Below are 27228 nucleotides of genomic sequence, written 5' to 3' on the forward strand. Positions count from 1 at the left end.
GCAAAAATACGGGGAAGGTGTTTTTCATGTGGAGGGTGTAAAAATAGGGTGAAAACAGTGAATTGTGATGTATGTGATAGATCTGTGTGGAAATAACATGCAAATAAAGTAATTACTTGTCTAGAATGCAACAATAACGGGAATATCACAGATGAAATTTAGTGGGTAGATGTAATAAGGTATGCTTCGTAAGGTATAATTTATGTAAAAATGCATATTTTGTAGTTTTTTTATTCACAAAGACTTTTAATTGGTTTTTATAAAAAGTTTTGATGTGTAAAACTTATGGCATACATATTTGATCTTATTTAACTCAATTTCATTTATTGTTTTGGTGGTGTACAAAATACATCACGCGTGTACTTGTGTTAAGTAGTTGAGATTAGTTATAGACTGTGGTTGATGGCATGATATTTGTGTAAAAAATGATCCATTTAGAATCACTACTTTGGGTGACAATAGATAATAATATAATAGAATAGTAATAATAAAAGAATAAATTCAAATTAAAGAGTGAATACATAAAATACGTATTACTACAGAATCTAGAAAGGGAAACTGAATATTTGAATTGTGAATAATGATCATGGGAACAATTATATTTGGTAATAAAATTTTAATGGAGGTCGGCGCTTGCAAAACTGAATGCTTAAGCATTGTTAAAATGAATTATGCGTAATTTTACTGCGAAATAATTGGAAAAAGGAAAGAGGCAGAGCAACTATCCGGTTTAGGGTGAATTGAATGAAAAACACTATTGAAGAGAAATCAGAAAGACAGTTATGTATCTACATAATTCAGTGGGTCTATTTTCATCGAAGAATATTTTATAATCAATTAAAAACAAAGATTGGAGCACATATAATTTCAGTCTCGTTTTACATTTGAATCATTTTTGTATCTGTTGATTTGGTCGACCTTTTTCTATCGAATAATGTTTTATGTAGAAAATAAATAAAAATTTAGCATACACCTAATAACCTCATAAACTGCTAAATAAACATATGTTGAATTGGGATGTCATGGAATCTAAGAATCTAAATAAAACTATATTAAAAAATGGATGAATTGAACAAATCATGATAATAATTCATTTTGATATGTCCAATGTGATGCTTCAAATTTCAGAATTTAGCTATAGCAAAAAATTAAGAGCCGACATCAGCTTCGACACGTAGTTCAATACCTTAGGGGTGTTCAAGGTTGAAAAAAATAGGCGCCAATGGATTACGCCTAAAAATTATATTTTTATCATTTTCATAATAATTTTCATACTTCATAAACACGCCTTAAACTGAATCTTAATGCATCTGTCCTTTTACAGTATCAATTCATAAATAACTAACTCATTTGAATTTGGGATGTTTGAAATCGTTGTTCATGGATAACATTGCAAGGGCAGTTAAACTATTATCTGGAAGATCCACCTGCAATTTATTTCCAATCAATAATTCAAGTAGGTGAACCTTAAATTAGTCTAAAATCTGATATCATTTCCAGTTTGTCGTTCTCTCTTCTGTCGTTCTGTCGTTCGACTTCTGCATTGAGCTTCATATTTGATACACTTTATTTTGGAAGCCTTCAAATTTCGGAACACATTCATTCTCCTTAGAAGGAAGAAAAAAATTGATATCTTTGATTGTTGCATGTTTCTGTTTGTCATTTTATCAAAATTCCAACATTGATCATTAAATTCGCGAGTTACATGTGCACTGATTTCATGTACACATACATCAGTATAGACTTCGAATGTCGGTCTAAACTACAATGCTAAAGGGGCAGGGAATCGACTAATTGCGATTAGAATCATCCCCATTTAGTTTTTGTTGGTTAAATAAATGTTGGTATTATGGGTCTCTTGAAAATTATCTATATTATACTTCTCTCCAAAAAATATGAGGAAAAATTTTCCCAGATCTAGAGAAATCAAAACGTTCCAACAACACTACATCACGGTAATATTTCATTGTAAAATATCTATAAGGATATTTAACAACCATGGGTTTGAGCGCTCAAGTGCATAGTTCCATTTATTAACTGCATTTTCATATACTAATATCGATTTCTTCAATGATGTTAACTCATTTATATTCATAGCTAAATATAAAATGTATCTTCTAGTTTAGGGTTGAGAAATTTGTCGAAAACACCATTAAAAAAATAGAGCATAGGTTTCTTCTTAAGAGGTTTTTAGCAACATATCATCCGAAGTGAAGTCAATTTAAATGTTCCAGCTGTTATTAGCTATGTATTACTAGCGTTTTGTTCGTCCGTCCGTGTGTTTTAGCCATATGTCTTCACAGGAGAGCATGTAATGAGCTCGGGATTTTTTCATTTAATTCCTGTAGATCTGGCAAAACGAAATATGTTTTAGACATTATGAAGAAAAAATGATCAAATGAACCCATATGAAATTTTTTTTATAAAAAATTTTATTTAAACTTGCTATAGATCAACACAAGAAATTGTTAAATTACGATAATGTATACTTTGTGGAGATTCAGTATCTTCTAAAGAAGCTATGAAAAAAAAACTTCTTTTTGTTTGTCGTCGCAAAATAAGTGGTTATATAGTTGAAACTTTTGTTAATGAATCATATTTTTCATTTCGTAACTAATTATTAAGAACTAATGGATACAAAATTATTAGATGACTGAAAGTATTGTTATTTTCCTTATAATAATAATAATAATAATAATAGTAATAAAAATGATAATAATAATAATAATATTATTAATAATAAAAATAATAATAATAATAATAATATTAATATAATATTATCTTAGACTTTCGCGCAATGATATATACTATAATTAATTTTGAAATTCATTAATATTGATAAGTAAATAATAAAAAAGAGTTACCTGTTTATATGTGAGATTTATTTCATTGAATTAATAGGCGATGAGCCGGTAACACGGAAAGTCCCGTCAAAGCGCAAATAAAATATTTTTTTTTGAATAAATAGAACATAAGTATAGGATTAAATTGAGCTCGGTATGCATGGATTCCTATTGAAGAAACAATAAAATATTGAAAAAATTAAAAATGTTTTACTGCCAACGCGGATATTAATTTTTTAAATGTATTCCACCGTAAATTTTATTGGCTTTTAGAAAAAAATCACGCAAACCACTTTTTTGCCGGAAGGGTCTCGCAAACCTATTTAAAGTGTTTGATGAGGGCTAAAATTTCTCTATCATGCCGGAAACTTTTTTCATTTCATTTATTTTTATGTAATTTTTAAAAATATCTTGATATGCGCGCTCAAAAACTACCGGAAAAATCCCGCATACCACCTTGAAGTGCATAAACTATATTAACATCTACTCCAAAATGTACGATGTGCAATACACTTATTTTAGAGTAAAGCTTTTTTTCGAATCACCGCTGTTACATAATTATGATGATCTAGTATATTACATCAATAATTATTATGTTTCTTGTAAAATTACTCTTGTTGGTGAAGGTTTTTTTTCATACATAATATAGTTCAGTACAAAGTACTGTTCTCCATTTTGGAAAGTGTTGCATCTTTATATTGATACAATATAAAATACCAAAATATATTTGAATGAATAATGAATATTTGAACATTTTAACGGATCCGGAAGACATCATTGACGAAGAGAAAACAGATCTTATGCAAATATTTACCAACGAAATGTATGATATAGACTGGGCTGGTAACTGAATCAATAAAATAAGCTGGAGCCATTGTGGTATAAAGGACCAGCAACATTTTCAAAAGTTGAAAATATTCTTAGTGGGATTGCCTTAGCGGCCAATTAAATTAAAAAGAAAGTGAAGAATCAGTAAATGAAACCCGTTGTGAAATTAATTTCGATGATTATCAATAAATATACTAATTTTGAGAATAAACTTCTGTCAATTATTTCAATATTATTTAATTGTTTCAATTATCTAAAATAAAAATTCTCCTATTATTTCTTGAATTATCAAATTATCATCATGTTATTCCAAAATAAATTTATTGAACAATGTACATTTTGGTATAGATGCTAATATAGTTTATGCACTTCGGGTATACGGAATTTTTCCGGCAGTTTTTGATCGCGCATACCAAAATATTTTTTTAAATTATATAAAAATTAATAAAATGGAAATTTCGGCATGATAGAGAAATTTTTGCCCTCATCACACACTTCAAATAGGTATGCCAGACCCTTCCGGCAAAAAAGTGGTTTGCTTGATTTTTTTCTAAAAGCCAATAAAATTTACTGTCGATTGGAATACATCAAAAAAATTGATAATCGTGATAACGGTAGAACATTTTTTCGGCAATAGGAATCTACGCATACCAAGCTTAATTTATTCCTATACTTATATTCTATTTATTTAAATAAAAATCTTTCGATTCCGTTATGACGAGACTTTCAGTGTTACCGGCTTCTGGACTATAATGAAACATTTCAAAGTATATAATTGAATCCGGGAATACTATTCGACATCCTACCCAAATGATTTAATGCTTTCACTATGCCCCAAAGTGATTTCTATTTCCGATGTGCTAATGGCTTCGTTAATCAATCATTACGCACACGGCTATGATTTATACAACAATGCAAATCGAGTTTGTCTTTAACATTCAAGATTTTCCAGGGTATATTAATTAAATTATTAGGTCATATATGAGACATGCTCAGTAATTTAAAACATATTATCTATCCACTTTTAAATGTATATTTGAATCGGAACCGAATATTTGCCAGACAGAATATGAGTGTTTACGTAGTGGAATTGTAGTAAAATTAAACAACAAAGTGTACTAATTCCAATATACTTATAAATTTCCAAGCTTAAGAATACTTAAGATAATAATATAAATAAAAGTGGAACAATAATGAGAGTTACTTACATTAATTGTCGTTAAATTTTTATGGGTTAGATAAGGTTAGGTTGTTGTGAATGATATTAAATATTGATTGATTAGTTTATGAATGACATCAAGTTTTTATAGGCTTGATCATTTTGAATGGAGCTAAATATTTATAGGTTCGATTATGAATGACATTAAATTTTAGATTAATTCGTTATCTAATATTCGTAATGAAGTTGAATTTAATAGGTTAGGTAAGGTTAATGGTCGATGATGGTCTAAAAGATATGCATAATTTAGACTTAGGTTATTTAGATTAGTTTTATAATAAAACCAATGATCTTTTTGGGCAATATACGATATTTCTTGTAGTTGTTGTCTGTTGTCAAAACTTTGGCTTCATAATGCATAGAATGTCTTTCATGAAAGACATGTGTCGATGAGGAACACCTATCAAAATATAATATTAGTCATAACAACATTTATGAACCTCAAAATAGGACATATAACGTTCGAAAATGTGAACTTGAAGTGTAAATTCGAAAATCACATACTGCCCAGCTTTATGAAAAAAATCCTCAATATTCTTATCACTGGTTACGATTATCAAGATCAATAATGAAAATATCCTGAATCAAATCGGAATTTCCTTTCATAGGTACTTCCAAATAACGTTTCAAATAAAGTTATCAAACGTTGTAAAAAGAAGAATAAAAACCTTTCCAATAAAGTGAAGCAAAGATATGAAAATATACTGAAAAATTTATAGGAAAAGAAAAGAAATAAAAAACAAGCAATCACTACCTTCTTTATGACTATAAAATATCACAAATGAAACAATTCCTGAATACGTAGCGAAAATCTTAAGTTTAGGACCAAAATTTGCAGTGAATTTATACTTGTTCAAGACATGCAACATCGAAAATAGGATGTGGGATTTAAAAAATGATTAAAAAAATAACTACAAAAACAAAATTAAATGTCAAAATGATAAAAAAAGTCACTCCTATCGAACATAATTATGGAAGGAACAAAAAATATTTCAAACAAAATAACCACGTCAAAGTTTTGAAAGCCTACAAAACAAACAAGTATGTTTTAAAGCAATCAAGAGAATTTGATAAAAAATGAGTAACCCACTTGGCGATAGAAAACTAAAACCTAATGAAATCAGATCCATCAAATCAGTACCATGAAGAGAATGACGTACTAATATATTCATGTACCCTTTTTTTGGTTAAGATGATAAAAAACCTGGGAGCTGTTCTCAAAACTCAATGATTAATTGTTACACTGTTCTGGTTTTAAATTTTATGCAGTATTTGATACACGGGACGTTCAAAACCATTGGACCAAATCTTTCATTTTTACATTCTCATGATATTTCATATATTTGAAAATTGAATCCCACTAAGGCCTTTATTTTCAAATCTACTCCGTCACTGGCCAGAATGACGTCCTTAGAGAGAGACATGATATAGGGAATATTTTCCCATTTCATCAAAATAATCCATTAACCCAATCATTTCTATACATTGTGTCAGCTCAATTTGGTTCCCACTGAAGAATCATTGTTGTTACCAAATAATTGGGACAATTATCTGGAAAAATTACAACATATATGGAATAAATTAAGATTTTTTCACCTCTCTTAGAATCATGTCGACTTAAGAAGTTATAGAATTCCCATTACAACAAAATCACATATATGCAAGTTTTTAGAGCATCAAGTATTTTAGCAGAATCATTCTAAAGGTTCAGTTCTTTCATAAGATCGTTCATTTCTTCTTAATTGGGATTGTTGAATCTGCTGAATATTCGCTGCAGTTCAAAAAGACTGCTGACGAAACAAAACTTTTTTGCTCTCATGTATATTATAAAAACTATGTACACATTAGAACGCTACTTTTGAGTATAAAATCAGTGGGGATGGAGCTAACTCTCATACCTGCCCTAGATGATGAACCTTTCAAAAATAATAATAAGCAATTGAAGGCATGGAGCTGAGCTAGAATAGTTTACCTAGTTTTGGGTTGATTCAATTACAGTATATATTGGACCAATTTAATTTCGATCTTAACGAGAAATTTCTATCCTAACTTTCAATAAAATATCTTTCTCTTCATACTGGAATAGAAATAGAATTTACAGGAATTGATCTATATCTCTGAAATGGAGCGAAAATATCTGATATAACTTTGTAATGTAATGGAATTATCAACAAATTGTGGAATGGGACAATGTTCATGGATAATTATGTGAGTAAATCATCGATTTTTAGAGATTAGTTGTTATTATTGATTCATCTACATTCCTTCTATTAATAATTCGTTTCTTATTTTATTCCTTATCGTCGTCTATGTTACGAGTCTCAAAAAGTCGATTTCTACATCATCTATATCCAAATGTCGATATAAGTTTTGTTTTCTTGGTCCTGATCTCTATATTATCAACTTTTTTTTTCATTTCATGTAAATATCATCTAATCGTCAGGAAACACACATTGTATTGTGTTGGAAAATGTTGAGCTTACTTCTTCGTCGTGTCTTTCCTAGGATACAAATTCTTCTGACTTCTAGAATAGTTTCTTGTACTATTTCATACACTGGCAAAAATGTTTCGCAAGTTTTTGTCCACGTTTCACGTTATCATATTATACAATTTTGTACATTTGCTTGTGATAGATTTGATCTTGAGTATTCCTTCATTTTCTGAAGTTACGCTGTGAATCTTTCATACTTGCTCCATTATTTTTTCAATGTAATGAATACTTTCATTTACTTGGGGTATATAGTTGTTAAAGTTATTCCTCTGTAGTTCTGGTAGTCATAGTAGCCTAAGGTGACATTATTAATAATTATATTCGATGTATTCAAACGTTGAGTGAAATTTGTATATTTGATACTGCGCAAATTATATTTATAATTTCAACAATTTACATTGCATTCAATAACAATGGATTATTATCGCAGTTGCATCCTGTGCTATCCAATTTAATAGTATTTATTTTTGAACAAATTCAATTGAAATGCTTTTATGAAATTTCACTACAATACACAGGAGTCAAACTCACTTTCCGTTCATATGAAAAAGTTATGCATTTAACTTGTTCGTATCAGAGTGATTGTTGACATGGAATATTTTCCAAATCGATGAATAACATGCTCATGAATGTTTCAATTAATTCGCTATAAAAGCAGAATTAAATTTTCATTGAATAATTTCAATTTCATTATTTGTTGATTGAAGTCAAATTGCAGGACACATTGAGATAATGAACAACTATGGATATTTGGTAATATCAATTGAAAGTAAAATTTTGATTATTCACGAATGTAAATTATGTTCAGTTTATTTCAGGAAAAAAAATAAATACCGATGCTCTTACATAAACATTAGCTGAAATATTGATGGAACATCGTGAAAAACTTGCTAGAAAAATTTTAACATCTTTAAATTCAATATTGATGAGTATTATGCATACTTGTATAACAGAAACTAAACGAAGCTTTGGATAACCCCATAATTGACTACTCGCGTCCTGTCTATTTTTGATCGTCGTAAGTAACAAAGAGAAAGAAAAAAAATTATAGTTCAATGAGGATTATAGAAGACCGACCAAATAACCAAAATATGAATGATTTATATCACAACACATGATAAATGTCGAATTAATAAAATAGGGGGGAAGAATTACAGATGAAGAAACAGAAATTAAAAAAAAGGTTGAGAGGAGAAATTCAAGCGTATTGAGGAAGAGGACCGATAATGGCACAGGAAATAAAATAACCTAATGCGATTATGTTTGAGAACTTCTATCTTTTAAACTAATGTTTATATTTTTCTTGCAGTGCTCCGCGAGTTTATTTGATGTTATTTTTAATTGCCTATTATTCCCTCATGATTTTCATATCTGTCTTTCTATTCTATTCTATTAGTTTAATTGTCATTATCCCGATTTGTTCCCATCATCAAATTGTTAACCGACTCTATACGGCTGCATGTAACTCTTTTAATATACCATCAACACGTTCTAGAAACCTCGTTTTCGGAATAATTTGCCATCAATAAATGGTAAACTAGCCAAAAACATCCCCCTTAGAAGTCATATCAATAGAATAGTTCAATCAATGGATGGATTTTCTGAGAGGAAAAATTCTAAATCAATTCATAGTGCAACAACTCTTAATTAACATACGCAATTTTTTTCCTAATATATAACCTAATTTTTTCTGCTATACAAAAGTGTCTCGAAACCAATGTGGCAAAAATTGATAATTTAATCAAATATAGAATCAGAGTGGTATATTAAATTTCAAAACAAAATATCTCGAGTATACAAAGAGAACTAAATGGGAAGAATCGATAAATGGAAAACTAATATTGTTTGTCGAACGATTTACGTTACAATTGTAACGTTCGAAATTATGTCGTTATTATACATTCAGTTCTTTAAATAATACCACAGAAAGGAGTTCCGAAACCTTAAGTTGGGTGATGATACAACTCATTAATTAAACTCCTTGCAATGCATTGCATAGTCTTGTCTATTGAGATATTGTCTATTCTCCTCACATGATTGGCAAAGAAGATGTTGAATTTGTCTCACTAACTGCAGTTTGTAACTATTAGCGGTGAAAAAAGTGTATCAATCATAATCTCACACCATGGTAATCATTTTGTATGAGTAATCTTCAGTTATTACCTGTACTAAAAGTGTCTTGTACTTGTTGTAGAATCTAAATCGAATTAATACCACATGAAATTGCTATATCACTTCAAATACCATCTTCATATTTTTTTTTATTTTCTCTATTAGCTATAGTACGTTCGAAGAATGGAGATGTTTATATTCATTAATCTGATTTTTAACTTCACTGTTCTTCTCGCACAATTCGTTCGGTAATGGAATATACTATACACCCCACAAAAATTCACTCATTATTTTTCAAATATTTCAAATGTGTTGCCTGTTTTTCGAATTTTATTATTATTAATAATTAAAAAACCAATAGTTACGCCTTTTGCAACATGTATCAGTTTAGTCTACAGAGGACAAAAAGTTTGATTTATCAAAACATAAAAAATATCAAAAAAATTGTACAAAACATCTATACAAAAAAATGAACGGTGCTTAAACTAAAACCAGCCACTGAATTTCTAATAGCGTGTGTTGCCGCCCCTAGCTCTAATTACAGCTACCATTCGTCTTGGAAGGCTACTAAACAGGTTTTGGATGTATCCTTGCGGCATGTTTTCCCAAAAGTTAAAAAGGAACATTTTGATCTAGTGTTCTTATTGGTGCCGGATGTTGCTGAATTTGCCATCCTAGATGGTCCCAGACATGCTCTATTGGGTTAAGGTCCGGGAAACGTGCAGGCCAATTCAGGGTGGGTATCTCGACCTCTTCTAAGTACTACCGAACCACTCTAGCAGCATGTTGACGAGCATAATCGTGCATTAGCACAAAGTGGTCACCGATGTGAGGCACATGGGGCTCTAGGATATTGGTTAGCTTTCAGTTTGACAAAAATTAACCTGATCGTGTCATTCACCACGTCGCCTATATAGTGGTACACGCCTATCTGATGAATACAGACAAAATTTTGCTATGTCTCTGGTAAGACGTGGACCTCTAGCTGGCACTCTAGCTCGTATACCTGCTTCTCTCAGCCTATTTCGAACTATTTGTAGGCTTATTCGGACATTACGAACAGCCAACAGATTTGTTTGCAGGATTCGAGCGGTGGTATGCCTAATTCTTAACGCCGTTATCCTGAAATAACAATTATCTACTACCGAAGTTACCCTTCCGCGGACTTGTCCGGGTCTTCTGCTTAGCTGCCCTGTTTTTTAGTAGCGATTAAGAACTCTGGATATGGTGCTTTGTTGAACTCCAATTACCCCGGCGACGTATCTTTGACTGCGGCCATCTATGAGCGCCATGATTCTAGCGGCTTCTTCATTCGTCACATGTCATGTTAAAAGTTGAGGCACATCCATTATTAACAGAATAAATTTAAATTTTCACTATACAATAACACAATTTGCCTAGAAAGTTCTCGATTTCAATGAATTCTCCAAGACAAAAATGATTTACTCGAACATTTTCGATTCCAAAAAAATTTGTAAGAAATTGTGATATTTTTTGTCCATGATAAGAAACCAGAAATATCTATTAAGTTGATACATATACAGATTCTCCCATAAAACTAAAAGTATTTGAAGAAGGCATAGATTCATTGAAATAATTGTCTTGATTAATTTTTTTTGTACCAGAAAAAATGACACGTTAGTAAACCATGGGCATTGCGTTTTAATTTTAGAATCATAGCATTTCAAAACGAGACACTTTGTGATTCGAGGGATGGCGTTGAGAATCTGAATATTCAATTGAAGTGCCTAATGTGCTTGTTTTAAAATGAGGGATTATAGAAATGTAGAGGAAAAGGTTATACTGGATTTCTGTATTGTGAAAATATGTTGGAAGAAAAATTTTTCAAAATCTAGCGAAACCTGGCAAATACCGAGGTGGACCCTCTCCTCCAACCTACTTGGTGTATATTGAACCAATAATAGTGTTTTATCCAGCAATCGCCTATATAGTGGTATCAGCAACTATTATTTTAAGCTTTTTTCTATATTATACCAATTGAATGAATGGTTTGTGAATTTCCAACGTTTTTATGACTCACAACTAGATATTGATTATTCATATGAGCTTTGGGTGGTGTGAATAAATGAATAAACAAGTTTTTTCATTATCAATCAAAATAAAAGACATCATAAGTTCAAGTAGCAGAACAATTTATGAAAATAAAAAAACACAAGAGATTCACAACATATCCTGAACGTTGATCCAAATATGAAGAAATTTTTATTAGAAAAACAATTCTCCTCAATTGAGACAGAGCGTGAATTTTCATATCTCAGTATAAAGGATACTGAAGGATAATGCTGAATCCTCACATATGTAGCCTTAATTTCAACTCAACAGAGAAAATAATTAAAGTCGACCGGAAGTACTTCGAAACTTTTCTAATGCTAACCTTGTAAACTTTTCCTGTTATTAAAGTTTACTTTACTTTTTAAATCCTCGCAAAGGACTACGACGGTAGACAGTAATACAATTACATTTCTAAACTTCATTCTGTGTTAAGCAATTATGTCAGGAAGTTGTCAGATAAAAGACTGTCCTAACTTTATGGAAACTTTCCTTTTTCTGTTCGACAGCTAGGCTTTACAACTATGAATACAATTTTCGATGCTTTTACAAAGAGAACTAATGATTATTTCAATGTGAAAAATTGATTATTGATCATAAAGTACGGTAACTTGCTAATTTTTCGATTTCTATTGATTACAATTTTTGATAAATCCGGTTATCTATGTATGTAAGCGATTTTTTCAAAAATGGTATATTTATATATATTGTAAATTCTACACCCTCTTCTCAGTTTGACATGTTGTGAATTAAAATTATAACCGTTAAATCTTCATTATTATAATTTAATTTTTTGCATACATTTGAACATAAAATTTACGAGAGATTTTCTCTTACAGAAATAATTATTAGGCACAAATAATTTATGAATCTCATATAGTTAAACTACGAATTCTCTGATTTTCACATCTTTATGGTGCACAATATGAAAGAGATGTAGGGGGAGGGCAAATACCTGTATTGTGACCCTTCTACTCTATTTACCTTGCAATACTTTATCTTGGGCATCTGTAAGTTGTAATGTTATGAATACTAGTCGTTGGTTTACTATTTATGTAACATCTATTGATAAGCAAATGAATATGTCATGTTGTCCCTTTTGCATGAAAAGTAAGTTCAATAGCATCTGGTTCAGTTTTTTGCTGATAAGGAGCAGAAATTTTATGAGTTTGAAAGAAAGATGGCAAAAGGTCATTGAGCAAAATGGATAATATATAATTGATTAAAAACTTTTCTTTGTTCAATTTGATACACAAAACAAAATCTAGATGAGAATCTTAGGAAACAAGCACAAATCACGAATGTTCGAGAAGTTTATACATATTTTTAGAAGAGTGAACACCCTATTAAAACAATTAATAGGAAAAGAAAATATTTTATTATGATAGAATTTGTACAGCCTCCATAGTCAGGCAAGACAAAATAAAAAAAATTATCTTCAGTAATTTATGAGAAGTTTGCTTTCAAAATTGTAAGTTCAGTTTTTTTACACAAGAGGAAGCATGATAGGATTTGTTGATACTGGCCTTCAAACATTAGAATTAAATGAATTGGGAGGTTATCAGAATGAATTGAGAAGTTTGAGACATCATTTAAAGGCATTTTTAAAAGATATGTCTCTCACAGTTTTCACCCCATCAATCGCCTTCTACGAAAAATACCAGAAGTGCATGACGAAAAGATGAATTCAAATATTTTCTTAACAATAGTAATACTTCTCCTTTCTCAGACCAAAATTACTAATGTTTTTATGGGACAAGCAATATTTTGACGGTAAGACCTATAAGTAGAAACATTGGATTCCGTGGGCTTACACATTCAAATTATCTATTGACGCTGCAAGAGCATACGAATTGGTGGAATAGACAATTAAAATATCATATATAAATCATATACGTAAATCGAAACTAAGTAGTTTCCAACTAGTTTATGAACTTGACTGTTCTAGGAATGTGGTAAACAAACATCGAAGTTTATTCTTTTCAAATTTCTACGTATTCATGGTCAGGGAATCAATTAGAACAGAATAAATATTTATGTTTTATTGTAATTTCAATTGTTGTTTGCTGAAAGTAATTTTAACATTTTTTTAAAAATGTATTTCACCACAATTGACGTTTATTTTATTCCCTGATGACGAATACGTTATTATTTTGACGATTGAACTACCTATTAAAGAAAATACACTTTGGTATTTGATTGCCATAGGAAATCAAACGATAATAACCTCTATAAATCAGTTAGCAAAATGTGCTAACTTCAAAATATATCCCAAGCTTTCGAGTACCTAGTAATTAGTTAAGATTCGGCGGTTTTAAATGTTGTAGATTCTTGTAAAAACATAAATTTCATGGAAATTCCCAATTCAATATTCAAATTTTTTATTTCTTAAGACGTGATGCAATACAACGTGCAATGCAATGCAAGACGCAATGTTTCTTGATCAAAAGCATGTGCAGGTTCATCTAATTGTTTCATGCAAGATCTTGACATTATCGGTTTTGTGCCATTCTTATTGCGTGCAAGTTGCAATCTAGTTACTTTTGGCTTAAGACATCAGCTGACTCTTTTCCTCTGATTTGAAATTAGGTTTGTTATATATATATATATATATATATATATATATATATATATATATATATATATATATATATATATATATATATATATATATATATATAACGAGAACGTTTCCGTGGCTAGAATTATGAACAAAAGAACTAGAGTCGAGTCACGCTGGAATTTTGACGTCTTGACTCCCATTATTAAGAGAGAGGGTAGATGGTTATCCGTTCATTGGCAAGAATTGATCCGTGATTGGTATCAACCTGCCTACTTCATCCCTGTTGTGGTTGATTCCAAATCTAGACCATTTCTCAAATTTCGCAGAGTGAAAAAAAAAACAGAATGATCAAAATGAAAATAGAATTTAATATGCTCACTAACGACAACTCCCTGGATTCTGACACCATCACTGAGTAGCTCATGACCAGCAGTTCACAGAAACATCCCTTCAGATTGAGTTTTGCCAAGTCCTTGACTGGTAGTGACTTTCTCTCTAAATTTTGTTATGACGTGCTCAAAACTTCTATTGAACTCTGAATGAATTGTCAAGAATGAATAGTAAATTGTCATGCATTATATGAATTTGTAGAAACTATGAACGCTTGTGCTCAGCTTTTATTTATCACAGATAAAAGAGACCTTCAATTTAATGCCTGATTGAACATCTTCGTTGATTAAGTATCTTCAGTCATATTACTGTTTGAAATTGGTTCTGATATGTTCCACAAATCATTACGACTACTAACCAATTATTTTCTTCTCGAGATTTCAATAAAGACTCATGAACGTGCAGGGTAAATAGATCTCCTTACATTATATCAAACAATACTTTGAGAAATTAGGTGGAACAAGAACAATCCAATGGTGAAGTATTGACTAGGAAACCTTATTTCTGAATAATTTCTGTTATTATGTATAAATGTGGAATTAAATTGTATCTTGAGGGTATTCATACAAATCTAATTCCTATTCCGAACAACCAAGAGCAAGGTAAATAGATCTCCTTATATTCTATCAAACAATACTTTGAGAAATTAGGTGGAACAAAAACAATGCAATAGTAAAATATTTACTAGGAAACCTTATTTCTGAATAATTTCCGATTATTATGGATAAATGTAGAATTAAAGTGTATCTTGAGGGCTTCCCTACAAATCTAATTCCTATTCCAAACACTACATAATTATATTGTGTTTAAATATTTAAGATGTATTTTTGTTTCTGATTCTCAATAAAGTGAAGTTACGTAATGAGTTATCTACAAATTTCAATTAAGATAATCTCAATAGAATATTTTGTGGGAATTTAAAACTAATCAATTCCACATGGTAATATTAAAAGTTGTTTTCTCAGAGATTTGTGATATAATTGATCTATTGCACATCCTGTTGCATCCAATACGACAAGCCATGCGATTGGCAGGTTTTGTCTCATAAACGATATTTTTCAAGTGACCCCACAGAAAATAGTCTAAAGAATTCTCTGGTGATAGCGATAAAACCACGTCTTACAATTCATCTCCTGGGAAACACATTATTCAGGTATTGCCTCATCACACACGTATAGTGAGGTGAGGCATCATCTTGTTATAGCCAAATATTGTGGTTTTGGATATTGTTATTATCTGAAAATTTCTAATAATGAAGTTTTTTCAAATATAATTGTAAAACTTGGATTTAAAAATATCCGAGCCAACTCATGTATAATACTATATTCCAATGAATCTAAATGCTGCGAAACAATAGAAAAGACACTAATTATTCTGTAATCTATTTTTTCAGCCCATACATTTAGTTTTTCGGGATATTGGGTGTGAGATTCATGCAACCAACGAGGATTGTTACGTGACCAGTATCTACTATTATGCCGATTTACGTTTTCATCAATAGAAAAATAGCCTCATCGAAAAACATAACATCAATTGAAAAATTTGGATCGTTTTGATTGTGATAATTTTACATCATTAGATACAAAATTGTCATCTGATAACTCTTGAACCAACGTTACTTTGTATGCATGGAATTTATTATCACGTGAAATTTTCTTCACGCATATGTGTGAAATATATCTGTCCATTAGTTAAGAGTAGATCGACTTCTAACAGGACACAAATATCTGAAGATTTGTTTTCAGTTGAGGCAGTTTTTCTGCGCCTTGATTTTGATATATCTTTCACTAAATCAGTTTTGTTAAAATTTTTCACTAATTCACAGTAAATCTTGTTATGGGGTTTCAGTGAGGATATAAATTATTAAAGATATTATACGTTTCTTGTTCTACGCATATTACTATATCCTAATATCATTGAAATATCAATTCGTTCTTTTTCAGATAAACGATCCATTGTGACTTTCAATAAAATTTTAACAATAATTATGTATTTAAACGTCAAATTTGTTATTGTAGCAGTCATAGCTAGCCACCTAAATGTATTCTTTTAACTTCGGTGGAGATAACGCGAAACTATAACTCTTAAATTATGGCATTTAGGTATAGGAAACAATAGATGAAAGTAATAAATATTTCTTAAGGATTTTAAAAAGCGAAAAAAGTGATCCATTTGGAATAACGAAGTTCATTATTTTTCTGGAGAAAGGAAACCACAATACCGGCCGTATCACAAGACCCTTGTACTAAAAAATTTATAAAAATCTAACAAGCCGTTTCCGAGATAATTGAGGCGTTCCATTAATGAAACTCACTCTGTATTTTATGTATCCTCATTGTCGAGAAAAGAATAAATTGCGGTATAAATATCCTAAATCAATTTGTGCAATGATATTCATAACAACTTGAGTATAACACTGAGCTAATGTTTGTGTTTTTGTTTCAGCTTAGCGAAGAACCGGGATACGTAGTATACTCGGCGTTGGGATCTTTCTACATTCCATCTTGTATCATGGTATTTGTGTACATACGAATTTACTACGCAGCAAAAGCTAGGGCCCGCAGGGGGATTCGTAAGCCACCTCGAAAACAACCTCAGGATGCCGTCACCAGCTTTTCTAACAGCCCTGGGGTGAGTACATGACAAAGATTTTATCCAGTTATTTCTTTAGATGCCTTCGAGCAATACTTACTTTAACTACGACTTGTAGAACGGGCGGTCTACAGAAAATGATTTTCATTTACCCTTCATGAGAAAATGTTTGCCAGAGGGAATAGTTAATATTAAAGGCTCCTGAATAAAATTACTTGTGATTTTTATCATGATGTACAAGGTGTTTCTCGGGTTATAAGTGAAGATATTTTTTTCTCTTGAATTATATTGTATTCTTCATCATCACTGTGAGTTTGGAGTTGGAAAAGCTCAAGCTTTCTCAAAAACAGATTTTAATTTCGACGGGTTTTTTAATACGGCTGATATTCACATCGATGACAAATCTTTTGTTGGAAATCAACTTTATTATTGTAAATGTATCACTATAACATTTTTTGTTCTTGAAGTATACTCAATATTTTCACATGATATTCCATAAACTCAATTGCTATATTAATAAGGATATGAATGACAAAAGATACTGTTCTGCAGATTTCCTTGACATACCCCAAGCTTTTGATTAAGTGTGGTAGAGCGCACTGTAAGTCAATTCTTTACCTGATGTATACAGCAGATTCACCTACTTCAATATTCATTCTACAAAGTATCCTAAACAAACTACAATGCTGGTTAAAAATATGGCGTATCAAAGCCAGAGAAGCAAAATCAGTACACATAACATTCACTTTACGAAGAGAAACTTGTAAAAATTAACTATAATACATTTTCACAAGCAGAGGACGCGAAATACCTAGGTAGGATAGACGTTCAACCTGGAGGGAACATTTATTTACAAAGCAACTAGGCAACAAACTCCATCACATGTAGCTTATTGGCCGAAAATCAAAACTGTCAATAGATAACAATATTTGATGGATAATCCCAGAATAAACGAGAGGAGATTAAATAGACCACGTTTTGATATAAAAAAAAGAGAAAAACTTATTTATGATGTATGATCATTTCAAGGGACAAATGCCGATTTAAACCAATTTCTGGTGAAGCTGTATCAACAAAAAAATACCAAAGCAAACAAAAAGAGATGGAATATAGAAAAGCTAAAAGATTGTCACAGGAAATCGTCAATAAGTTGGATAGACTTTTTAAGATAACCTCTGAAGGAATGGACATGAACTGGGAATATATAAAGAAAAATATTCTGGACACAGCAAATAGCACATTACAAATTGAAAACAGTGAAGGAAAGAAAAATCAAAGGTTTAATGATTGCGAAAAAGCTATAAGTGAAAAGAAAATGGTAAGAGTAACATGCCTGATGACAAGAAAAATGGAAGATTTTGAGAAATATAGAATACTGAGGAAGAGAAGAGCCAAGTTAAACAGGAGCAAGAGAGAAGTGTGGATCAATGAAATAATGGAAGAACTAGAAATGAATAATACAAACATTCTCCAATAAATTAAACATCAATATAGGAAAAAAACTACAGTGCAGGCAGATAGCAGGAGGTGGGAACAATAATTTGAAAATATATTAAAAGAAAATGATTTGAACAATTTATCGATGGAATAGACGGAGAAGAGTAACCGCCAACGCTCCAATTGAAGCTCCAAAGCAGAAGGACCAGATAAGATCGTCAATGAGATGTTGAACTACAGTTGACACTACTAGTCTGGAAAAACAAACAAATGGCCAAATGCCAGACGGATGGAATAATGGAGCCATCTGGCTCATATTCAATGAAGGAAACTCAAATATGTGCGCTAATTGTAGACCTGTCACCCTACTAAACACGGTCTACAAGATATTCACTTCCATCGTCAATAAAAGATTAAAAAAGTATACGGAAACTCATCTTGGAGAATGTCAATATCGATTCAGGCCCAAGAGATCAACTATAATTGCTATTCATATTTTAAAACAAATTATGTTACGATCAAGATATGAATGTCCATATTTTATTTATAGACAAACAAACATACAACTATGGGGTACTAATCCTTCATGGTTCCAAAACAAATGCTACGCGCAATAGTCACGCACCCTATTATGTCCCTAACAAGGAATTTTTCCCTGATATTCGTCAAAGACCCCTAAAACGTTTTAGTGTGATTTATAGCGCTAATCTAAGAAAGCCGTAGTTACAATAACTACAGTGGTCAACGAAGAATAGTCACCCAAATGTATAAAAGGAAATCAGAAGAATTATCCTCACCTAAAATGATTTGGCTATGGAAGGAAAGAAATCGGCAACCTACCTGGCAATAAGCTTCAAGATTCTCACCGGCACTGAAGACTTATTTGGCTCAGTGGTATTCCCTTGACCACATCGCAAGAGGAAGGCACCCATGTACAATGTTGGAAGTCCTTTCGAAATGATTACTTTAGACATTGCTGAACCGTTTTCAAAGCCTTTGCGACCATGTGTTGGAAGCTAACGTGAAGAAACTGGCTATGAACAATTTTTTTGTTCCAATACCTTTTTTTTGTTCAATTACAGCTGTAGATTTTCTTTTCCATAACTCCGCCCCTTTTTATTTTTGCAATGAATCTTTGCATGATTTGAGTCTTCACCTCCAATTCAATCTACACACCACCATATGCGGTCTTAGTCTTTCCTATTCTTGTTGTTTACAGATTTCGATAAATATAAATATGCAATTTAAAAGACGTTTGGTATTGGAGTGTCCTAACTCAAGTTGTTTCTGTAATTATTCAGAAGTTTGTTTCCAACAAAATTTTAATATAATCTTTTTAATCTCAGAATTACATTGAAAGGAAAAAAATTCTTCAAACCTGGTAAATCAATTTTTGGAATTAATTTTCTGATTAATTGTTGAACCTTAATTAATTTGATAATCATGATAAATTTTTTCAAGCATATTTGAACTTAATTTGAGTAAATAAAATTTCACATCCGATTCAATTATCTAGGTTCTTGAAAAATATTTTTCTTGAGAAGAGATCTGTACATATTTATCGGAGTGAACTTTTTTCATTAAATTTTTGAAGCGAAAAGGAATATTCTCATCATACGTTTTAAGAATTTCACTCGATTGATTTCATATATTTTCAATATCACTTTCTTAATGTAGAGATGTCAAAGATAAAAATTGATTCTTATTTATTTCATATAAAATTTAGAATGAAATTTTGCTCTTTCCAGTTGTTCTGAATTAAATTGGGCGAAGGTCGATTGAAATTTTATCGAAAATCAATATATTCCACAAATGTGAGAAAGTAATGGAAATATCTGATCGGGACGTTAAGACTAATATGAAACAAGATAATACATAATCTTTGTCATACAATAAATATATAAATTTCTATGTGATACAAACGTATAGAAAAATTTCTATGAAGGGGTTTGAAGCTGACATCTATTAATTAGTAAATATCTAAGATAATTTGAAGTATTGGCACAGGCGGGGGTTTTCTTGAAATTTTCCGATCTCAAACTTAAGATGTTAGTACTCATTAATTATAAGTTAGGAGATATAGTTGCGTTATGAGATTTTCACACGGTTAGCTTCTATGATTTTATACAGTAACTTTTCTCTAGTTATGCACACTCTGAATCCCCACATGTTGCATTTGCAGTTGTGATCAACTTCTATGAATTTGTCTCCTAAAGTGCTGAAAAACTCTTTGAGATCATTTTGTTTTTTGTTGTGTCGAGGTGTTTCCTAATGTATTCAAAGAAACGTAATATGTATACGAAGAAAAATAACGTCAGAGAGCAGATGTGGTGAAAGAAAAAATCAAAGAAATAGAAACAAAATGAGGCTATAGGAAACGATGAAATATTGTAGACTTATGGAAATATCAAGAAAATGAGTGTGGAAAATTACATACAGAATATATTGTAGCATAATACTTAAATATATACTTGTATTTTTCTTAGATTGCTAGTGCTATATCAAAGATCATAATCAACCGATAAAAACGAGTTTAGCAAACGAGAAAAATATATTAAAAAATTATTGACAAAGTGTGTAAAAAGTTGGTTAGCCAATAAGGGATTAGTATTATATGTATAGTTGAACTTTTTTGATTGTGCTTTGATATTAAGTTTTAACGCCGACATATATATTTTAAAACATAGCCAACCATTAGTTGTGATAGTTGTGAATAATTCATTTGCAGTGTGCACACAGCTCATTACTTAAACTCGAATTTATACTGTTGGTTCTTAGAAAACAGTTTTTCAGTTGAGAAATATCTATCCTTCGTTTTAAAAAGACGATGAAATATTTGATGACGGTATTAAAAAACCTGAAAATGGAATATACAAATCAAGAGAAAATGGCGTAATATAAAAGGAAACAATAATGAGGAAAAAGAAAGTAGATAATACGAAACTAAGGAGATCATTTTTTCATTTCAGGGCGCTAGAAACGGTACGACTGAAAGAAGCGAAGGGTCTGCAGGTGGTTCCATAGTTGATAGAAACAGCAATAACTCGCCGCATAATGCTGAGAGCCAAATTGCCACTATTGAAGCCCATCCTAGACCTATGACCATTCCAACTGTCACGTGTGATTTAGCGTCAGATATTTCCACTAGCGACAATGCAGAAAATACACAGGATGGCCAAGACCAAAAAGATACGTTGAAAGTAAGTTTTTCCTTCACGCAAATTACACCAAGATTAGGCTAAGTATATCTTAAGAATATGATTAATGCACAGCTTATCATAATGTCCCATAATTTGTTGCTGCATATTGCAATTGAAAGACTATACTTTTGGTCGGACCATAATTTTCAATTGTTTTATAATGATATAATGATTTAAATTGCAGGAGAAGCGGTGTCGTCGAAATGCCAAAGTGTTGTCTAAAGACTACAATGACGATATTCTGAATGGAAATGCTTTATTGTCAAAAAATTGTTACGATTTGTAAACAAAAGCTTATAAAAACTAAAAACAAACCGTAAAATGAAATTTCAACATACAAAAGAGAACGTTTTTGTTAAATTAATCATCACTTATCATTGGGCTACACTCACTTCATCTACGAATATGAGATCACTCTTGTGCATTGAAAAATTCACAGACAATCCTCACATACTCAATAATATCAATAACCAAAAACATTATAAGGGAAAACTATCAAAACTTGGGTTGATATCAATAATTTCATCAATAGAATGCGTTCAACATAAAATAAAACATAAAATTTCAAGCTCAACAATTTGGTTAGCCACCTAATAAATTCACTAATATCGCCATGTTTTCTGTTCTTTAAATATACCTAACTTAATAATAAATTTTCACAGCTTCGGTTTTTGCTAAGCGCTTTCGATTGTGTTGATCAGAAAGCTCTGATTAACAAACTAGAGTATTATGGCATCCGAGATGTAACTTTTTTAGGTTTTTATCTTACTTTGAATGTAAAAACCAACTGGTACGAACTAATGGTGAAGTCGAGTAATTTACCATTTGGCAGTAGAGTACCTCAGGTTTCATTCAATTTATGTCCGATTCTTTTTTTTTTATATTCATTGATGATGTTACAGACTTACGAATAATTCAAGCGTTACATTGTACCATAGACAAAGATCTCATTACTTACAAGTCATGGTATGACGCGAACGGACTCTGTCTAAGCACTGAAATTAAAAACTTCCGTTTCATCCTACAAAGGAGTTTTACAACCTCTAAAACTCAACAATGATTTAATACGATCTTCAAGCTTCATTGTCTACATATTGACGGTGCCCTTGAATGATCTGTATATGTGAACAATTTGCTTGTTTTGTCATTAAATCTAGGTGCTTTAACTTTAACTTTAACTTTAACACTTTCACAATTCGAATGTGAGACCCATTCATAGTTACATTACTATAGGAAAAAAATGGGATACCCATTCATCTAACAATATCCATCACTGATCTAGTAAAAAATTATTCAGCTACCTTCAGAATTGAAAGTGGTTATTATTGTGTGTAAGATATTGATATTGTATTATAATTATAATTGAGCCGAATTGTTATTTTATATTATCTAACATAAAATTCCATCCCTTTGTCCATAAAATTGTAAAATTCTCTTATGACAGTATGACCCCTCTCTATATATTTATATTCTGAAAATGTTGAGCAATATCGTTACAAAAAATAGGTGGTTTTTGTAGTTATTTTTAATTGTCATGACTTCAGCAGATCCATTATCCATAGAATGACCTTCATATAAAACGTTTGAGACAATCAAGCAACTGTCAGGTTATAATTTGCTATCACTTTTGTGGAAGGTTATCCGATTGATGAGTGAATTCTCAGATTGACATCTGTATTTTTTATCATAATTCAAACAAGGATAGTAGTGTTCAACTTTGTTTGTGAGCCACGTTTATATCATATTATTCAGAGATTCTGGGAAGTTTGGGAGTAATTGATTTTATAGATGGTAAGGGTCTGTAAATTGTCAAGATAGTACCTACTCTCAGAAATAGTATTATTATCTTGTCTGATATCAACGTCACTATTAGATGTTAGTTTGTAAAGAATTTTAAAGCTCTGTTCATGGAATATTGGATTATAAATTTAAAGGACTCTATGCTTAAGCTGTTTAATGATGTAACATTAACCTTTTTGAGTAATATGAATATATGAATGATGATTGATCAGGCAAAAATGCTTCACTATACTCCTCCACCATATATACATCATTCTTCTTACTCATGGGAATTTCCCCGAGGAAATGAAAAGATAAAACAAAAAAATATGAAATGATCAACATAGAAATGAAATCTAATATGCTTACAATTTAAAACAGCTTTGAAATTAACACAGTTACAGCTGGCCTTGAGCTAAATGATGAGCTAGCTGTCTTGACCTTATAATTACAGGGTTTTGTCTTTTTGGCGCACGTGGGAAGGGATTATAAATGTGTGTAGTTTGGTTTTTCGGGAGGTTTTAAAGAAAATATTATTATTGGACGTAGAGGTATTGGAAAGAATTGGATGAAGAAGGTGTTTCCAGATTGATCGTAATCTCTGGCTAACGTCCCTTGTTTCTAGACAGTTTGGATGTTTCTCTATTCCTTTATCTTCTTGAATAATTCTGGACTTGAAGGAACGGAATGGTGCGATGTTTCATTTCTATTGAAATCAATTGTATGTTCGGTATGGACACTATCTAGTTTCTTCTCTCTTACGGAAATACGTCGATTTGTCTGACCAATATGGGAACGGGGGCAATCTGAATTTGATTCACACATAGATATTTCATCTTCGGCGGGTTTGATTATGCGGGAGAGTTTATGATTGGGTTTGAAGTTTGTGCGAATACCATGTGGTTTGTAGATTTTTTAAATTTTTTCTGTTACAACTTCAATATAAAGAAGAAATACCTTCAATTGATTCTTTAAATCAATGAAGGAGGGTAGAGAAATTGGAAACGAAAACTTGTAGATGCTCCTATTTGTTGTAATCATTCCTAATCAATTTTTGCTTCAAAAAATTGATTGCAGATGGTCGACTGGATTTGTCAGTCAACGAGGTGGGACGTGATAAGAGTGTATTATCAATAGAGTGATGATGGGATTGAGCGTTTTTTGATTACTACGTCAAGGAACAGCAGAGATACTTCTTCCTCCACCTTCTTCTGATAGAGTTTATATGCAGTTGCAATAGCAAATTATATCCTGATAGGTGTTTTTTAGCCGCACATGTCTTTTATAAGACACATTCTATGGAATCCAATGTTTTTTAAAAAATATAACAAAATTTATTACACAGCAATTCTGAACTAATTGATTCCCAGTCGATTAATATCGATACGAAATATCAACTTCCAAATAACTCTTTATATGTCGGAGTTCGAGTCACGTAGACTTGTCGGGAATATTATTCAATTTCGACTCACTAATGTTTGATAATAACTGATATGTTAATATGTTACCTAAAACATATTAAAAAAAAAATATTTTTCTTTCGTTAATACAATAAAGTCGTTTCGTACTGTTTACTTTTAAGGATCATCTTATTCTTAAATAACATTTTAGAAAGAGGATACTCCAGCTAAAATTTTTGCTTCTCGTTGAGCATTCAAAATATAACTGATTCAAATAGGCAGCAATACGAGATGAAAAATTCTTGTTCAAAGTAAAGCATATTTTATACGGTCATACTCAAATTACTTTTCTGTTGCCACACTTGACCCGACCAACTTTGACATAATGTTCCCAAGGAAAGCTCAAATTATATTTTTTAATTGTTTCATTCACTCATATTAAATTTTCTTTTCAGATCTTCGATTGCATTTCATCATCTCATTCCTAATTTTTAACTTGTTTGTTCGATTGAAAAGGGCAGTGATTAATTACGAGATATATTCTGTTCGTAAATCAACTCGATTGTACAACGTCTACTACTTACAGATTCGCGGAAACGATTAATGAATATTTCATATTATTAAGAAGGTTGCTCTTTAGTTATATAATTATTCCAATATTTGTTTGAATATTTCTATAATATTTCACTTGAAATAAGTTATTTCTATTAAATGTTCGAAAAATGAAAGTAATGATTTGGGTGATTGCTTGATACTATTGAATGCTCTGTGGTATCAATAATTTTTTTGCCACTTTAACAGAGAAAAAGAAGGTATTTTTTTTGTTTTTGCGGATGAGATTGATGAGTGTAGGCCTCGGTGTTGGTTATGTATTAGAGGGCATCAATCAGTTGAAGGCATTGAGCATTACATGAAGTCTGCATTTTCGAGGTTGTACGGATGAACTCTATTAATTATTTCAATAAAACTGGTAACAGGTGTTATGTCTTTTATGAAACAAATATATGTAGAGAATATGGGACAGGCCAGTATTCTTTAGAAGTTGATCGAGAAATAAATTCATGTAGATATTATCTGTAACTAGCAGTAACTACTAAGTTCTAATTTAAGATTATGATAAACACGGGTTTTCTTTCACTACATTCAAATGATCGTTAAAATCACTTCTAACAATTCATTTTTTCACCAAGACTTTTCGATAAACAATCGACAATATTGTCTGACCTCTCTTTTCAAAGAATAACTTTTATTCTAAAATGAGTGCTTAAATTAACTCACGTGAAAATTATATGGATTGGTTTTCCTTTTCAGTGGATAATTTTTGGATATGACCACTCTCGTCACCAATGCAATAGTGTAGTGTAAAAGGGAATTATTGAAAAAGTAATATTTTCCCAGTTTATGCAAAAACAGAAAGATAACTAATTTTTTAAATATTTGTGAAACATTTTATTGTTTTATGGTATACCTTCCAGCACATGGTAAAATCAGCACAGCCGTATAACATGGAAATGGAATTGTGCTCGAAGGCCGAAATCTGCTGTAGCTGGTCGAAAAAAACGTTCGTGTATATAGTCAGTCCCGAATACAATTCAATATGTCACCTGAGATTAATTTTTCTGTTGAAATTTGTTCGTTTTTCAGTTAATATTCATGATAAATTTAAACAAAAATTCTGGAAATTGAAAATCAATACGCATGCCAAATATTGATTTTAGATCCTTCTTTGTTTTCTTTCCAATTGCTTTTTAAACAGTTATACCCGATCTTCTTCAAAATTTGGTTTTTAAAATGAGATAATCCTGCAATTTCCGTGACATATCTACAAAGACATATACAATTGTTACACTGATGTAGTTCGTTTAGCTGTGGCTCAATTCTAGATATTTCCAAATGGCAAATATCAAAAAGCTCCGCAGAATAAAAAATATATCTCTGAATACATGTGAATATGATAGTTCTTATCAGTGTTTGAATTAAATTTGTTCAAATAATCACTATCGCTCAAATAGTTGAGGCTTGCTGATTTTGATTGAGGTATGAGGAAAGCTAATAGACGAAAATTCGGCATTAACGTTCTAAAACTTATTCATAAGATCTTTTTCTCGGTCTCCTTCATGTGAAGTTACTGGTACTATATCACAAAAATAATAGTAAATAAAACCGTACTGTATTGTTAGCATAACTTTTCAAAAGTTCGATATTGTCACCACTTACGGAAATCCTTCTGACTGCGCCAATTTCGTTTTTACACTGTTTGAATAGTTAACAATCTTTTGAAATATTAAATCATGACAAAGTTT

At 31.1% G+C, this 27228-nt stretch overlaps 1 protein-coding gene across 2 annotated transcripts in view; it reads left to right on the forward strand.

The window, feature by feature from the left end:
* LOC130891180 (alpha-2C adrenergic receptor) overlaps window positions 1-27228 on the forward strand; it is a 962342-nt gene that overhangs the window by 931074 nt on the left and 4040 nt on the right. For both annotated transcript variants that reach the window (XM_057795779.1, XM_057795780.1), the window contains exons 4-5: window positions 16963-17148; window positions 21516-21746. In XM_057795779.1, coding sequence (XP_057651762.1) covers window positions 16963-17148; window positions 21516-21746 — 417 coding nt within the window. The remainder of the gene's footprint in view (window positions 1-16962; window positions 17149-21515; window positions 21747-27228) is intronic.

The sequence above is a fragment of the Diorhabda carinulata genome, chromosome 3 (genome assembly GCF_026250575.1).
Source record: "Diorhabda carinulata isolate Delta chromosome 3, icDioCari1.1, whole genome shotgun sequence".
NCBI classification, from domain to species: Eukaryota; Metazoa; Arthropoda; class Insecta; order Coleoptera; family Chrysomelidae; genus Diorhabda; species Diorhabda carinulata.